The 17223-nt window shown below is 42.4% G+C and overlaps 1 protein-coding gene across 7 annotated transcripts in view; it reads left to right on the plus strand.

Annotated features, from left to right (window-relative positions):
- CCDC85A (coiled-coil domain containing 85A) overlaps positions 1-17223 on the plus strand; it is a 187199-nt gene that overhangs the window by 154623 nt on the left and 15353 nt on the right. The window contains exon 4 of one of the 7 annotated variants that reach the window (XM_075127197.1): positions 6075-6107. The exons of the other annotated variants lie outside the window; for them this stretch is intronic. Coding sequence (XP_074983298.1) covers positions 6075-6092 — 18 coding nt within the window. The 3' untranslated portion in view covers positions 6093-6107. Of the gene's footprint in view, positions 1-6074; positions 6108-17223 lie in introns of those variants that run through there. 7 annotated transcript variants of the gene reach the window in all.

Below are 17223 nucleotides of genomic sequence, written 5' to 3' on the forward strand. Positions count from 1 at the left end.
AGAGATCTGTAGTTTGGCCCCTGGCTGTTCTGCGCAATTCACAGAAGCACAAAATATTTATGATGATTTTGGTGGATCAGAAAGAAAGCAGACTTAGAATCAGTAACGTGAGACTTCTTTTCAGGAGATTCATGGTTAGATATAATACGACTGGAAGAGTGTATCCAGTATGTATGTATGTTTAAGCAACTTGGTTTATACAGTGATTATTTTCTCCTATATATTCAGGGCATGTTTAGAATTCTTGGTTAAGCCTTACTGGACACTGGCCACGAAGAATAATATCTCTGCACCTTCTTACCTAAAGTTTTATTTCATGTTTTTGTTTCTTGTCTATCTTTATTTTAATATCTCAGTGCAAGGAATTTCTCTTAGTCCAGGTCTACACTTAAAACTTTTGTCACTATGATAATGTTGGAGTGTAATTTTTAAAAACCTTTTTATACTGGCGAAGCCCTAGTGTTATACCAGCAAAAAAGTGCTTTTGCTGGGATAGTTTATTTTGTTTGAGAAAACCAAGATAAGCTATTTTGGCAAAAGCACCTCCTTTGCTGGTGTAAACTGCATCTACACTAGGAGGGTTTGCCAGTGTACCAGTAGTTATACTGGCAAACCTTTTCTAGTGTAGCTTAGGCCTTACTGTAGAGACTAGTTTCAGTCCGTATGTAAAAAAGGCACAGCTCTTGTGTGACATAGCCGCTATTGTTATGTCAGATTGTGGGAGGTGGATTGAAAGTTCTAATGGCCATCTTTCACATGACAGTACATGGCTCTGTGAATGCTGAACAGAATGGAGTTGCTTGTTTCAGCTAGAAGCTGACTCTGGTTTGTCTACTATCACTTGGCTGTAAAGTTAAGAATAAAATTATTTATATAAGAAAAGCTTTTTTCATTAATGTGATGACCAACACAACTCCCATTAAAATTATTAGTATTTGTCACTTATATTATGGAATTCTCAGCCAATTGTTCTAATTACCGTATGAGAGAGTTGCAGTTGCTTAATCCTAAAATCAGTTCCCCAAGATTTTCCACTGATATTTATTTGACTTATATTTTGATTCATTTCAGCAGTGTTCATGTCTCTCTGTTCCAGACAAGTTTCCAGTAAATTAGGACTGAATTTTCTTGGACTGAAATAGAAGAATCTGGGTGGTTAGAGGACATGAATAAAGCAGCAGAATAGAAGGGATAAAAAAAAATGAGTGGTTGAACAGAAGTCCCCTTCTCTTTAATTAATGGGTAGGTGAGAAAGGTGGGGTGGTTGAGAGCATAGAGTGGGAATCTGCTTGGGAAATTTCTGAACGTTTGGAGGGAGTGGCTGCTACAAAAATTAGGCCCTTATTTGCAGACGTTTTTTGTCCCCATGCATAAAAGCAGAGGGTGTGATCTGACCTCACATTTTTGTTGCATGCAGTAAATAACATACGTAATATTGTAACCAGAGTCCTTAACCAAAGAGTTGCAATTAATGAGCTGGCTGTATTACAATGCAATATGTTATAAGATAATTATACGAAAACAACCTATGCATCACCCTTTTCGTGTGCCTTTTCTGCTGTTAGTCTCTACCTATTGATCGGCTCTTGTGCATAGAATTTTAGGCTATCTATGATAGTATATTCTGCAGTTAGCAGAGACATAATGTCTGCTTGTACTGAGACATTTTGCAGTAGTCAAGAAGCTTCTTAAAAGACAAAACTGGATTCATACTTCATTTACATCAATATTATATTGATGTAAATCCATTAGGCCACATTCTGATCTCAGTTATGTTGGTGGACATCTAGAACAGTGGTTCTCAACAAGGGGTACGTTTACCCCCGGGGATATGCAGAGATCTTCCAGGGGGTACATCAACTCATCTAGATATTTGCCTAGTTTTACAACAGGCTACGTAAAAAGCGCTAGTGAAGTCAGTACAAACTAAAATTTAATATAGACAGTGACTTTTTTATACTGCCCTATATACTATACACTGAAATGCGAGTTTACAATATTTATATTCCAATTGATTTATTTGATAATTATATGGTAAAAATGGGAAAGTAAGCAATTTTTCAATAATAGCGTGCTGTGACACTTTTGTATTTTGATGTTTGATTTTGTAAGCCAGTAGTTTTTTCAGTGGGGCAAAATTCAGGGTACTCAAGACGAATCAGACTCCTGAAAGGGGTACAGTAGTCTGGAAAGATTGAGAGCTACTGATCTAGAATAACTCCACTGATTAGGCAATCGTTATTCCAGATTTGCCCTCATGTGTAACTGTGAACAAAATCTGTCCCATTGACTCCTTATCTACACTGGTGTGTGATCAGAATCAGGCCTCCAAAAGTCAGTTAAATGAAAAAGAAGCTTGTGAATTGAACAGGTTGATTATATTTCTAGGGGTGATAACATCATACGTTGAAACAACACAAGTGTACATGTGCCATGTAGTCAATGAATGTATTTGGTAAGAACATTCCTGGTGAGCCACTCTCTTCTTCTTCAATTAGTTCCATTTTAAGTTGTATGGTGGAGAGAAGGAAGCGTGTTAGGGTTAGAATGGAAAAACAGTCTCTGTTTATGTAATCTGGCTACAAGTCCCAACTTTTTATGAAATACGAAGCCAGAGGCAAATATTGCCAGGACAACCAAGTCTGAACAAACAAAAAGAATGTTGTCGTTACCAGAAGTTTATATGAGTGTGCAAGAGCTAGAGGAATTGAATTCTCAAATTCCATGGCAACGCAGCATAAGTCTGACACAGCAGAGCTTATGCACAGGTTAGCCAACGAGTCAGTGAAAGAATCTATGAGGTTATCTAGCACTGTGTTTCCTTCTGTGCATTCTGTCCTTTCTCTTCAGTTTCTTGATTCTTGGGCCTTTTGTTTGTTTTCTTTCTTTCTTTCTTTCTTATTGTTATCATATTACCAAAGGCCCCCTGTTAAGGCGTGGGATCCATTGTGTGGGATGCTAATCAGACACATAGAAGGAGACAACTTCTGCCCCAAAGAGTTTATGATCTAAATAGACAAGACACAGACGGTGACAGACAAACAACAAATAAGCATCTGTCTAAAGTACAGACCATGTAACTATTTATCCCTTCCCCATCCACACTCTGCCCAGATTCCACAGCCACCATGCGTTGTTGCTGCTCCTCTAACGCTTCTTTCTTCTTCAGAAACTGCAGAGCTACAATTCATTTGCAAATTTAATACCATTAATTTGGGCTTGAATAGGAACTGGGGGTGGCTGGCTCACTACAAAAGCAGTTTTCCCTCTCTTGGTATTGACACCTCCTCATCAATTATTGGGAGTGGACTACATCCACCCTGACTGAATCGGCCCTGTAAACATTGGTTCTCCACTTGTAAGGTAACTCCCTTCCTTCTCTTCATGTTTCAGTATATTTACTCCTGCATCTGTAATTTTCACTCCATGCATCTGAAGAAGTGGGTTTTTCACCCATGAAAACTTATACCCAAATAAATCTGTTAGTCTTTAAGGTGCCACTGGACTCCTCGTTGTTTTTGTAGCCTCAAGTCTTCTTTTCTTCTATTGCTGTAATAGCCAGCAAAAGAGATTTTGAAGAACTCCCTGAAGTTTTTTTTGGAACTCAGTCACAGCACTCAGTACAAGGGTCACAAACAAGTGACATCTTCCTGCAGTCATTGTAGGCTTTTTACAGGTGATCACTAATTAACCAGCATTATTTGTCTTGTGGTCCCATGACAAATTCACAGTGACCTCCCCACTGTCAGTCCTTTAAAGATGCTTCAGATTGCAAATGGGATTCTTCAGCTTTTTCTTACAGTTGCCTCTCCTCTGCTACAACCAGGCCAGATCAGAACAAGTTATCAAAGACAGAGACAAAACTTCTCAAGAGGCTTTGGTTTCCTGGTGGCATAAAACTGACCAGGAACTGACCAAACTGTGTAGTGAAAAGGAGCTGCAAGCAAGCGGCCATGGAATGGCTCTAGTAGAAAAAGTGAGCAAATGGAGATCATTATTACCACAGATTCAGAAGATACTCTAGTACTAGCAACTTCAGACAGGTGGAGCCGGAATGAAAATATGAGCTTACTCCAAAAGAGTTGCTAATTTGACACTAATATCTAATAAGTGATTTAGAGAAGACCTAGGAAATTCCATATCATTAAGTGACAGGTTTCACCATTATTAAGTGTGATTTCTGCTTTAGGGAAACACTGAAAACACATAGTAGGGACAAAATGGGAGAAGACCTCCACCAGTACAATTTCAGCATGGATTGCTGATAAACATGCCTAACAAAACTATTTACCTTCTTGGAAGAAATAACAAATATGATTTTAAGGGTCTGTAGAAAGTCATAGATATATTCTGTTTAGCTCTTAAGAAGGTTTGTGGTACAATAACACTTAAAAGACCTGTCTATAAATATAGTACTATCTGGAGTGAGTTGTATTTCCATTGTGTTGAGTAGGTATGTAAGATAAACATACAGATAAGAATTGATTAACTCTCACACTACTTTATTGTAACTTCACTGCGGTCACTCGAGACTTCTCTATTGTATTACCTGTAATTAGAACTCCCAAATTTCTTCTTGTACAGTCAAGCACCATCTAGAGATTTAATAAGGTATTGCAAGATTTTCATATAGTAAAAATGCTCATGTTAGACAAAATATGCACTAAATTAACTTTTAGAAGTTGTCTAATATGTTGATCTCGCAATTGGTTTAATAGTATATGTTATAATTTCCTGTCAAATTGCCTGGTGAAAGCATATGTTTTTTTAAAATTACATCAGATGACAATTCAGAGGGAATTGTTTTTTTCCAATGAAGTTTAAAGGACTGTCCAGAATGTGAAGTTTGAATCATCTTTGCTTCATCAATATGCTGTTTGAAAGTGGTTGATAGTTATAGTAAAAAATAAAGCAGAAAATAGATGTGATCTAATGTTCTGAGCATAGGACTAGGAGCTAGGAATTCCAACCTTCTAATCCCAGATCAGATGCTGATTTCCCTTGTGGCCTTGTGCTGACTGACTTCACTTCTCTGCCTCAGTTCCTCAACCGACAATATTAATAGAGCATTAGGAGGTGTGTTGTGGTATTCTAGCAGGGCTAAGCATGGATCCCAGCCAGGCCTTTCAAGTTCTTTGCTTGCTCTGACTTTTCTGTTTATCCATTCAACTGTGCATAATAGGGTCTTGACATCGTGTGTTTTTTGCCAGAGATTTACTTCCCTTCTGATATTACATGATATAGGAGGCATATAGGATTGCTAATAAGAGACTGCTTCATTTACTGGGTCATGGTTACAAAAAGTTATGCCCCTGTCACATGTCAGTTGTCAGTATCCACTACCTTTGAGATTTATTTATTTTGTAAACTGATTTTTTTAAAAAATGGCACATGCAGTCCTCAGTTTTGCTGTTCAATGTCCTGTTTAGCTGGAGATTAGTGCATGCTTTTTCAGGCTCTGTGCTGTGGGTTGTGAAAGGCTAGTCTAGTTATATCATTATTTAGGGATGAGATCTGCTCTAAGTAAAGATTCAGAAACAGCAAGTGAATGCAGTTGGAAATATCCATCTGAAAAGGTTTTTGACCATCAGATGGGAATTCAGAGACTATAGTTCTAAGATGCCTTCTTCATTGAAGAAATTTTTAAAAACCTGAAAAAATGGAGGTTTTTCTGAGATCTACAAAAGCAAGAAATGTAGTAAACAAAAATGACATAATGTACATTTTAGTCAAGAGGATTATTTCCAACCAACTCCTTGCTGGTTTGTCTTAATGGCCTTTTCCTCACAGCATGGTCTTGAAAGTGCAGTTTATCCTGCTATCCCAGTTGCTTCCTTTCCCCCGACTCCCCATTCTCTTTAGTATTTCAAACAAGTCAGCAAATATACCCTCTGTCTTGCAAGAATCAGAGGGTAACAGGGGAGGGTGGGTAGGACACTGCACCCCATATTCTTCATAGAGATATTATGATATGATTATGGCATAACTATGGTGTATTTTATGCAAGATAGGTCATGTGAGATACCTTGGAAAGGTTATGATTTACTGAATATTATTATCCTATTTGTATACAGATGTCACTTTGTATCTGAAGTTATGAATATTGACAAATGTGTTTACACCTGGGAAACGCCCACTAGGCAGAGGATGTTGAGTCTAGATGGCTGGCTTGGAAGGGCCCATTCAGGTTGATGAGCCATTAGGAGAAAACAGTAGGTTTTAGAAGAAGCTCATCTCCCAACGGGGAATCTTTCTGAGGACGCTACAAACAGCCTCTGAGCAATGGCTGCTGTGGCACTACAGGGACATGTAACCAGGTGACCTGGTTACGACTCCATCTTGGAATACCACTGTTTTTCCACTGACTGGTGTGGGAACCAAACTTTGAGACAAGGGGTTCCTGCCACATGCGGAAGCTATTTAAGGCAGGGGAGTGACATCATCATAGTTCCTCACTGACTCCTGCCCCAAAGAGACTCTAGGAAACACCTGAGGAACACGGACTGAACTGGGAGGAAGTGTTGGACCCAAGTTAAAGGGATTTTTAGCCTGTGAAAGGAACACCTGGGGTTTTTAAGCTGTAAGCAAGAGCAGCTAGCCCCTTAAGAATCTCTGCAGCCTGCTTGAATCATCATTTAGGGTAAGAATTTGCAACTCATATACAATCTCTTGAGTATATTAAGCTTAGTTCGCATGATTTGTTTGTTTGCTAGGTAATCTGCTTTGATCTATTTACTATCCCTTATAATCACTTAAAATCTGTTTTTGTAGTTAATAAACTTATTTTTGCTTTGTCTAAAACCAGTGTGGGAGAGTCATAACTTTGGGCAGAAAGCTGTTGCATATCCTTCTCCACATTGAGGGAGGGGGCGAATTTCATGAGCTTACACTGTACAGATCTCTGTGCAGCACAAGACGGTATAATTTTGGGTTTAAACTCCTGAGGGGGGTGTGCACTCGAGCAGCTGGGCAGCTCCTTAGCTGTAGCCTCCCCATGCAGAGCTGATCACAGCATCTGCAGCTGGGTGTGTCCCTACCTGTATGTGTGCTGGAGCTTGTCAGGAGCCAGAATTAGCTGCCTCAGAATAAGGTGTGAGAGGTCCTGCAGTTATGGGGTGACGGAACTCTGAGTGCACTGATTTTAATGAAGAGGCAAGGACCTGTTTCTAAATGCTTTCTTCAATGGGGGTGGAATTCAGCCACTCCACTCCTCTCATGTGGCAGGCTCCTGACCACCCTAAGAAGTTCATGTTGTAATTAGTAACTATGTAGGTACTTCTTTTGGGTATTTAATAGAGTGCTGTGCTGCAGAATCATCCAAGACTTCACTTGGCATCCATCAATCATCAGAATACCAAGACTTTTACCCAGCTTCACTTTCAATATAAGAATCGGCTTTATTTTTTTTTACATTTTCCAAACACAGATCATGATTTTCAAAAGTGACTATAGGTTTTGTTTGCCTCGTTTTGGAGTGTCTCTTTTGAGACACCTCAAAGAGGCTTGATTCTCAAAAAGTGCTAAGCACTTTCCTTCTGAAAATTGGTCCCCTTTTGGAGGTCTCAGGTTAAACACCCAAAAATGGAGGCACTCCAATTACTACAGTAAAACCTATTTTATCCGGCATGTTGAGGGAATTGGGGGTGCCAGTAAATGAAAAATGCCAGTTAACTAAGATGAAGGAAGTTTGGGTGCAGGAGGGGATGCGGGGCTGAGAGTTGGGGCGTGGGAGGGGGTGTGGAGCGCGGACTCTCTGAGGGAGTTTGGGTGCAGGAGGGGGCTCGGGGCGGCAGGTTGGGACACAGGAGGTGGTGCAGGATGCCGGATCTAGGCAGTGCTCACCTCGGGCAGCTCCCTGCAAGTGGCAACCTGTCCCAGCTGCTCTTAGGCAGAGGCATGGCAGACAGCTCCATGTGCTGCCACTGCCCCGAGCACTGGCTCCACAGCTCACACTGGCTGGGAACCACAGCCAATGGGAGCTGCGGGGGCAGCACCTGTGGGCAGATGCAGTGCACAGAGGTGCCTGCTGCGCCTCCGCCTAGGAGCACCCGGGACAAGTCGCCACTTGTGGGAAGCTGCCCGAGGTGAGTACCCCCGAGATCCGGCACCGCACACCTTCTCTCACTCCCCAATCCACTGCCCTGAGCCTCCTTCCACATCCAAACTCCCTCCCAGAACCCGTGCTCCACACCCTCTTCCATGCCCCAGCACCGCACCAGCTCCGCGCCAACCAGACTATAAACTGGAATTTTAATGAAGATCAGAAATACCGGTTTATAGAACTTTCCGGTTGGTGAAGTGCCAGATAAAACAGCTTTTACTGTAGTTTCTTTAGAAAACCTTGACCTTATCCTTTATTTATTAGTTCACAAGCGGGATGCTTGTCTCCTCTCAGTACTGCTGCAGAAGATCAGTCTCATGGTACAGCACTGCCACTATTTGCCAGAGATGGCCCAGACCAAAACTCCTGATAAGGAAGTACACCAAAGTTGGTGGCACTGAGATTCCCCCACCAGTTCTTTGACTCTGAACTGTTATTTACTTAATGGGTCAAACCAAAACCTGAGCTCCAAAAAGTCCCAGCTTTGGAATGCTTGATGTCCAGATCCAAAATGAAAAGCTAAGGACTATCTTTAGAGTCTACCCTCAGAAAGTAAACAACTTTGGGAGAGTCTTTGTAAAACACATTGAGCTGCTCAGATGTATGGCAATCAGGGGCAGCAAAGCACATTTTGTAGCACATAGGAAGCTGTTGCCTCTTGTGAAAGGACAAAAGGGGATGGACGCCTGAGGGGAAAAGATTAATTTTTCAAACATCTCTTATGAACGTGTGCGTTGGATTTGCCTTGAGAACAGTGGTGGCTTTGAACCATGAATATTCACAACTAGTTCTCATGTTCAGTCAGGGGCAATAAGGGGGGGTAAGCATTCTGTGCGTACACAGAAGTGACTTCCTGGAAGAAAGCATAGTGCCTGCAGGAAGGCGTGGACTCTGAAAGCAGCACAACTCGCAGGACTCATATTTTCTGGCATTTGGGAGATTTTAGATGTGTGTGCAAAGTCTTGTATTTTCCTTGCTTTTAATATCAATATTTTTACACTGTCAAGGTTCCTCCCCCACTCTGAACTCTAGGGTACAGATGTGGGGACCTGCATGAAAAACCTCCTAAGCTTATCTTTACCAGCTTAGGTCAAAACTTCCCCAAGGTACAAAATATTACACCCGTTATCCTTGGAATGGCCGCTACCACCACCAAACTAATACTGGTTACTGGGGAAGAGCTGTTTGGACGCGTCTTTCCCCCCAAAATAGTTCCCAAAACCTTGCACCCCACTTCCTGGACAAGGTTTGGTAAAAAGCCTCACCAATTTGCCTAGGTGACTACAGACCCAGACCCTTGGATCTTAAGAACAATGAACAATCCTCCCAACACTTGCACCCCCCCTTTCCTGGGAAATGTTGGATAAAAAGCCTCACCAATTTGCATAGGTGACCACAGACCCAAACCCTTGGATCTGAGAACAATGAAAAAGCATTCAGTTTTTACAAGAAGACTTTTAATAAAAAATAGAAGTAAATAGAAATAAAGAAATCCCCCCTGTAAAATCAGGATGGTAGATATCTTACAGGGTAATTAGATTCAAAAACATAGAGAACCCCTCTAGGCAAAACCTTAAGTTACAAAAAAGATACACAGACAGAAATAGTTATTCTATTCAGCACAATGCTTTTCTCAGCCATTTAAAGAAATCATAATCTAACACATACCTAGCTAGATTACTTACTAAAAGTTCTAAGACTCCATTCCTGTTCTGTCCCTGGCAAGAAGCAGCATACAGACAGACACAGACCCTTTGTTTTTTTCCCTCCTCCCAGCTTTTGAAAGTATCTTGTCTCCTCATTGGTCATTTTGGTCAGGTGCCAGCGAGGTTACCTTTAGCTTCTTAACCCTTTACAGGTGAGAGGAGCTTTCCCCTGGCCAGGAGGGATTTCAAAGGGGTTTACCCTTCCCTTTATATTTATGACATACACAATTTGAAATTGGCCAGAGTTTTAAAGAAACTGAAAATATTGACTCATAAGAAAACAAAGGGACCTGAGAGAATTTTTCCCAAAACAGAATTGCTCCAATCTATTTTATTACTCCTTTCCTCCCGCCCCCTTGTACAGTTATTTCCTTTTCAGAAGGGTAGCTTTAGGCTTGTCCAGATCTATAAATTTTTATTTTATATAACAGAAAAATAAATCCAAACTCCCTTCCTAAATTGATACCAGTGTATCACTTTGGAGAACTATAAGATTCACTATATATTGTGGTAAATACATTTGTATGTCAGTGTTATCAGCCCAATTACTAGGTTCATATGCCATCAGTTACAATTGTTTTAATCACTTCCTTATAAAAAAGAAAAACCCCAACATCCTTTGAAAAGATGAACGGTACAGGATGAGATGCTTGAGAACCTAAACTAGTTTCAAATGCTGATCTAAACACTCATTTACATGTGTTCAGCATACAATTTATGATGTCTATATAGGAGCATTCTCATTTCTGTAGCTATGCCTTTATTTCTAGGATTTTTCACACATGGGGCTCAATCCCACAATCTCAGTGTGCTGTGAATTCCCAGGAAGTCTCAGGATCAGGCCCCCTTGTCTGTAATTATCAGACAATTCTCTGTTCCCTTCATCTTGTGCAGTCATTTATACTTTGCACTGGTGTAAATATCTATATCAGGTGTAACATAATGGAGATGCAGGCCCAAAATGTTTTCATGAAATCACTCAGAACATACAAACTCAGGCTGTTTCTTACGCAATATTGTCAGAGAATTCAGTTGCATGTCACTTTCCAGTGCCTGTTTCCCCTCCCTCCCTTTGTATTTTCTATTTCGATTGCAGGCTCTTTGAGAGAGAGACTGTCTCGTATTATGTGTTTGCATAGGACCTAGCACAATGAGGCACTGATTTTCATTGGAGGCTCTTGGCACTATTATTATTATTATTATTATTACTATTATTATAGAAATGCATTTCCCTTTCTACAGAACAAATAATTAGGGAATTTTATATATAATACAGTATTTCCAAGAAAAAAATGCTGGAAGGAGACGTATTTTCCTCTATTTTAGCAACTTCTAAATGCTTTGCTTTGCATGGTTTTCTTCCTTTTTAGATTAAGTTCTGGGTGAAGAATGAAAACAGCAAGGGATCATATTAGAACAGGTCCAGTTGAAAAGATCATCAGCACCTCCTAAGTGTATTACATAGCTGTTTCTCTCTGTTGTTAGTGGGTTGCTATTGCAAGACTGTATTTTTAGCATTTCACCAAAGTAGGCTGCTAGATAAGGTTACCTCAGCACAGCAGTTTTGCCTTGTGCTCCCTATCATCGCTCAAGGAACTACTTTGAATACTGCAAGTTCAGGTGCTCAAACAGCTAATGTGTAGTTAGCTAGTAGAGTTGGCATTGTAACTTCAAGTCCATAGTGAAAAGAATAACTAACTGTTGTTGTTTGTTGTTAAATGCATAGATCAGGGGCTATTATGATTTTTCTATTTCTATTACAGAAGTACCTAAAAGCCCCAGCTAAGCACATAGGCCATGTCTACACTAGTGATACCTTTTCCAGTATACTATACCGGCAAAGTTCTTCTAGTGTTGATGCAGTTTTTATCGGCTTCTGTCTACACAGCTGTGTCAGTCAAGATTCACACCTCTGGCCGGCATAGCTATGCTGGATGAAGTCTATAGTGTAGACATGGTCAGTGTGAGAGACAGCCCCTGCCTTGTATAGTTTACAATGTAAATGGGCAGGACAGACAAAGGGTGAGAAGGGAAACAGAAGAAGAGTACCTTCATGAGGAGAAAATACCGTATACTAAAGTGCTCTTTAATCTACCAGAGAAAGGCTGAACAAGAACCAGTGGCTGGACGTTAAAACCAGATAAATTCAAATTATAAATAAGGCCCAACAGTGCCTTATTTTTTAATGGTGATCAACCATTGGAATAAACTTCCTAGGGAATGAGTAAATTCTCCATTTCTTGATTTCTTCATGTCAATACTGGATGCCTTTCTGGAAGAGATGCCAAACAATTTATGCGACTCTGTAAAGGGCTAACAGTGAAATGTAATGTCCTGTGATATACAGGAAGTCAGACTAGATAATCTAATATCCCTGTTGGCCTTAAATCTATGAGTCTGTCAGTCTACTGGGTAACAGGCTGTCTGACTGGCCTGCTTTGATACTGACAGTTAGGCCATGTCTACACTACCAATTTGTTTCGACAAAAGTGATGTCAACATAATAAAAATCGCAATTTCCTGTTCACACTTGCTCCGTCTGTTGGCAGATCACATCCAGAGTCAGAGCACCATCATCGACAGAGTGAGCAATGTACTATGGGTACCTATTCCACAGTCCTTCTGTCACTAGGTATTGTGGGATGATGGAGCAGATCGCGGCGCATCTTGGGACAGTGCTAAATGTCCCGTGATGCATTGCTTTCTGTCCATGTACTCCATGGGCTTCCGGCTTTCTTTCACTGCATTTTTCCAAACCCCAGCATCTTTGTGAGAAGGGATGGATCCCGTGCTGCTCTCCTATGCTCTGTTAACTGTTATGAAGACATCGCGGATGGCAGTGCAGTTAATCGTGAAGTTCCTAACTGAGGAAGACTCGCAGGCACCTGACATTCTCCGTGGTGTGGATAGGAGCAACTTTAGATTGTGTTTGGCATTCACAGAGTAGGTGCACAGGGTAGACCATCGCTTTTGGGCTTGGGAAACAAGCAGTGAATGGGGGATTGTATCGTCATGCAGGTGTGTGATGATGAGCAGTGGCTAAAGAATTTTCAGATGCGGAAAGCCACCTTCCTGGAACTGTGCACGGAGCTCACCCCAGATCTGCGGCGCAAGAACACCAGAATGAGAGCTGCCCTCTCGGTAGAGAAGTGTGTGGCAATTGCTGTGTGGAAGCTGGCAACTCCAGACTGCTACCAGTTGGTTGCTAATCAATTTGGAGTGGGGAAATCGACTGTTGGGCTGTGTTAATGCAAGTGTGGAGGGCAATAAATCGCATCCTGCTACAAAGGACTGTGACTCTGGGCAATGCGCATGAAATAGTGGACAGCTTTGCAGAAATAGTTTTTCCTAACTTTGGAGGGGTGATAGATGGCACACATATTCCAATTTTGGCACCAGACCACGTTGCGATGGAGTACATCAATAGGAAGGGATACTTCTCCATGGTGTTGCAGGCTCTTGTGGTTCACTCAGGGCGTTTCACTGACATCAAATTGGGGTGGTCTGGGAAGGTACATGACGCATGCATCTTCAGGAACATGGGCCTGTAGAGAAAGCTGCAAGCAGGGACTTTCTTTCCTAACCAGAAGATTACTGTGGGGGGTGTTGAAATGCCCATCGTGATCCTGGGGGACCCTGCATACCCCTTACAGCCATGGCTCATGAAACCTTACACAGGACACCTGGACAGCAGTAAGGAGCGGTACAACAACAGGCTCAGTAGGTGCCAGATGACAGTTGAATGTGCCTTTGGCAAATTAGAGGTGCGCTGGCGATGCCTTTATGACATGTTGGACCTCACTGAGGATAATATTCCTATGGTCATAGCTGCGTGCTGTACATTGCATAAGCTCTGTGAAGCTAAGGTGAAAGGTTTGCTCAGGGGTGGAGTGCAGAGGCAGACTGCTTGCCCGCTGATTTTTGAGCAGCCAGATACCAGGGCTGTCAGAAGAGCCCAGAGGGGAGCTATTCGAATCAGGGAGGCTTTGAGGCAGCACTTTGACAATGACCACCAGTAACTTATATCTCTGTCTGAGTTGCTTCAATGGTACATGACATATAGTTTTCCTAGGGGGCAATGGTGACATTTGGGGCCTTATATTCTTGTAATAAAGTGATTAAAATGCCTGTGCATGTATTGGCAGTGCCTGCAATCTCACCCTGTAGAAAAAAGATAAAGACGATTTACCATTATAAAAGTTTGCTTTTATTGCACAAGAAACAGCACATGCAAACACACAGACGCTTGGCGGGAAAGGAGGAATCAGGGAAGGGCAGACTTTCACAGCTGTGTGTAGGTCCAGCTAGCATTGTGAAAGTTGTCCAAGGGAGAGTGAATGGAAAACCCAGAAGTCCTGGAGGTGGAAAGGAATGGATGACCTTGTAAACTGGAGTAATAGTAATAGGATGAAATTTAATAATGAGAAGTGTAAGGTCATGCATTTAGGGATTAATAACAAGAATTTTAGTTATAAGCTGGGGACGCATCCATTAGAAGTAACGGAGGAGGAGAAGGACCTTGGAGTGTTGGTTGACCGCAGATGATTATGAGCCACCAATGTGATATGGCCGTGAAAAAAGCTAATGCGATCTTGGGATGCATAAGGCTAGGTATTTCCAGCAGAGATAAGGAGGTGTTAGTACCATTATACAAGGCACTGGTGAGAACTCATCTGGAATACTTTGTGCAGTTCTGGTCTCCCATGCTTAAGAAGGATGAATTCAAACTGGAACAGATACAGAGAAGGGCTAATAGATGATCCGAGGAATGGAAAACCTGTCTTAAGAAAGGAGACTCAAGGAGCTTGGCTTGTTTAGCCTAACCAAAAGAAGGCTGAGGGGAAATATGTTTGCTCTCTATAAATATATCAGAGGGATAAATAACAGGGAGGAAGAGGAATTATTTAAGCTCAGTACCAATGTGGACACAAGAACAAATGGATATAAACTGGCCATTGGGAAGTTTAGACTTGAAATTAGATGAAGGTTTCTAACCATCAGATGAGTGAAGCTCTGGAACAGCCTTCCAAGGAAAGTAGTGGGGGGTAAAGACCTATCTGGCTTCAAGATTAAACTTGATAAGTTTATGGAGGAGATGGTATGATGGGATAACATGATTTTGGCAATTAATTGATCTTTAACTATTCATGGTAAAAATAGGCCCAATGGCCTGTGATGGAATGTTAAATGGGGTAGGATCTGAGTTACTACAGAGAATTCTTTCCTGGGTATCTGGCTGATGAATCTTGCCCACATGCTCAGGGTTCAGCTGATCACCATATTTGGGGTCAGAAGGAATTTTCCTCCAGGGCAGATTGGAAGAGGTCGTGGGGGGTTTCGCCTTCCTCTGCCATAGAATCATAGAATATCAGGGTTGGAAGGGACCCCTGAAGGTCATCTAGTCCAACCCCCTGCTCGAAGCAGGACCAATTCCCAGTTAAATCATCCCAGCCAGGGCTTTGTCAAGCCTGACCTTAAAAACCTCTAAGGAAGGAGATTCTACCACCTCCCTAGGTAACGCATTCCAGTGTTTCACCACCCTCTTAGTGAAAAAGTTTTTCCTAATATCCAATGTAAACCTCCCCCACTGCAACTTGAGACCATTACTCCTCGTTCTGTCATCTGCTACCATTGAGAACAGTCTAGAGCCATCCTCTTTGGAACCCCCTTTCAGGTAGTTGAAAGCAGCTATCAAATCCCCCCTCATTCTTCTCTTCTGCAGGCTAAACAATCCCAGCTCCCTCAGCCTCTCCTCATAAGTCATGTGTTCTAGACCCCTAATCATTTTTGTTGCCCTTCACTGGACTCTCTCCAATTTATCCACATCCTTCTTGTAGTGTGGGGCCCAAAACTGGACACAGTACTCCAGATGAGGCCTCACCAATGTCGAATAGAGGGGAACGATCACGTCCCTCGATCTGCTCGCTATGCCCCTATTTATACATCCCAAAATGCCATTGGCCTTCTTGGCAACAAGGGCACACTGCTGACTCATATCCAGCTTCTCGTCCACTGTCACCCCTAGGTCCTTTTCCGCAGAACTGCTGCCTAGCCATTCGGTCCCTAGTCTGTAGCGGTGCATTGGGTTCTTCCGTCCTAAGTGCAGGACCCTGCACTTATCCTTATTGAACCTCATCAGATTTCTTTTGGCCCAATCCTCCAATTTGTCTAGGTCCTTCTGTATCCTATCCCTCCCCTCCAGCATATCTATCACTCCTCCCAGTTTAGTATCATCCGCAAATTTGCTGAGAGTGCAATCCACACCATCCTCCAGAACAAAACCGGCCCCAGGACCGACCCTTGGGGCACTCCACTTGATACCGGCTGCCAACTAGACATGGAGCCATTGATCACTACCCGTTGAGCCCGACAATCTAGTCAGCTTTCTACCCACCTTATAGTGCATTCATCCAGCCCATACTTCCTTAACTTGCTGACAAGAATACTGTGGGAGACCGTGTCAAAAGCTTTGCTAAAGTCAAGAAACAATACATCCACTGCTTTCCCTTCATCCACAGAACCAGTAATCTCATCTTAAAAGGCGATTAGATTAGTCAGGCATGACCTTCCCTTGGTGAATCCATGCTGGCTGTTCCTGATCACCTTCCTCTCATGCAAGTGCTTCAGGATTGATTCTTTGAGGATCGTGCCATATGGGGCACGGGTCACTTGCTGGAGGATTCTCTGCACCTTGAAGTTTTTAAACCATGATTTGAGGACTTCAATAGCTCAGACATAGGTGAGAGGTTTATTGTAGGAGTGGGTGGATGAGATTCTGTGGCCTGCATTGTGCAGGAGGTCAGACTAGATGATCATAATGGTCCCTTCTGACCTTTGTCTAAGAGCGGGGAGTGACCTACCAAGGTCTCACAACAGATTAGTGGCAGAGCCAGGAATACAACCCAGTTTTCCTCAGTGCTTCATCCACTAGATCATGCTGGTCCCCAAACTCTTTATGCTGGAGCATCCCCTTAGGGCACATCTACACTGCAGTAAAAGATCTGTGGCATGGCCACGGCTGGCCCAGGTCAGCTGACTCAGGTGCATGGGGCTCATGCTGTGGGGCTAAAAGTTGCAGTGTGGATGTTCAGGCTTGGGCTGGAGCCTATATGGAGGGTGAGTCTCAGAGCCTGGGGTCCAGCCTGAGCCCAAGCTTCTACAGTGCAATTTTTGCCCTGCAGTCTAAACCCTGTGAGACTGAGGACAAGTCTACACTATAGGGTTAAGTCGACCTAGGTTACACAATAACATGATAACGTAGCTGGAGTGGATGTAGCTTAGGTCAGCTTACTGCGGTGTCTACACCACGCTGGGTCAATGAGAGAAACTCTCCTGTTGACTTACCTTATGCTTCTCATTCCAGTGGAGTACCTTAGTTGATGGGAGAGCTATCTGCAGTCGATTTAGTGGGTCTTC

This window comes from Caretta caretta, chromosome 3 (genome assembly GCF_965140235.1).
Source record: "Caretta caretta isolate rCarCar2 chromosome 3, rCarCar1.hap1, whole genome shotgun sequence".
In the NCBI taxonomy this organism is placed as follows: domain Eukaryota; kingdom Metazoa; phylum Chordata; order Testudines; family Cheloniidae; genus Caretta; species Caretta caretta.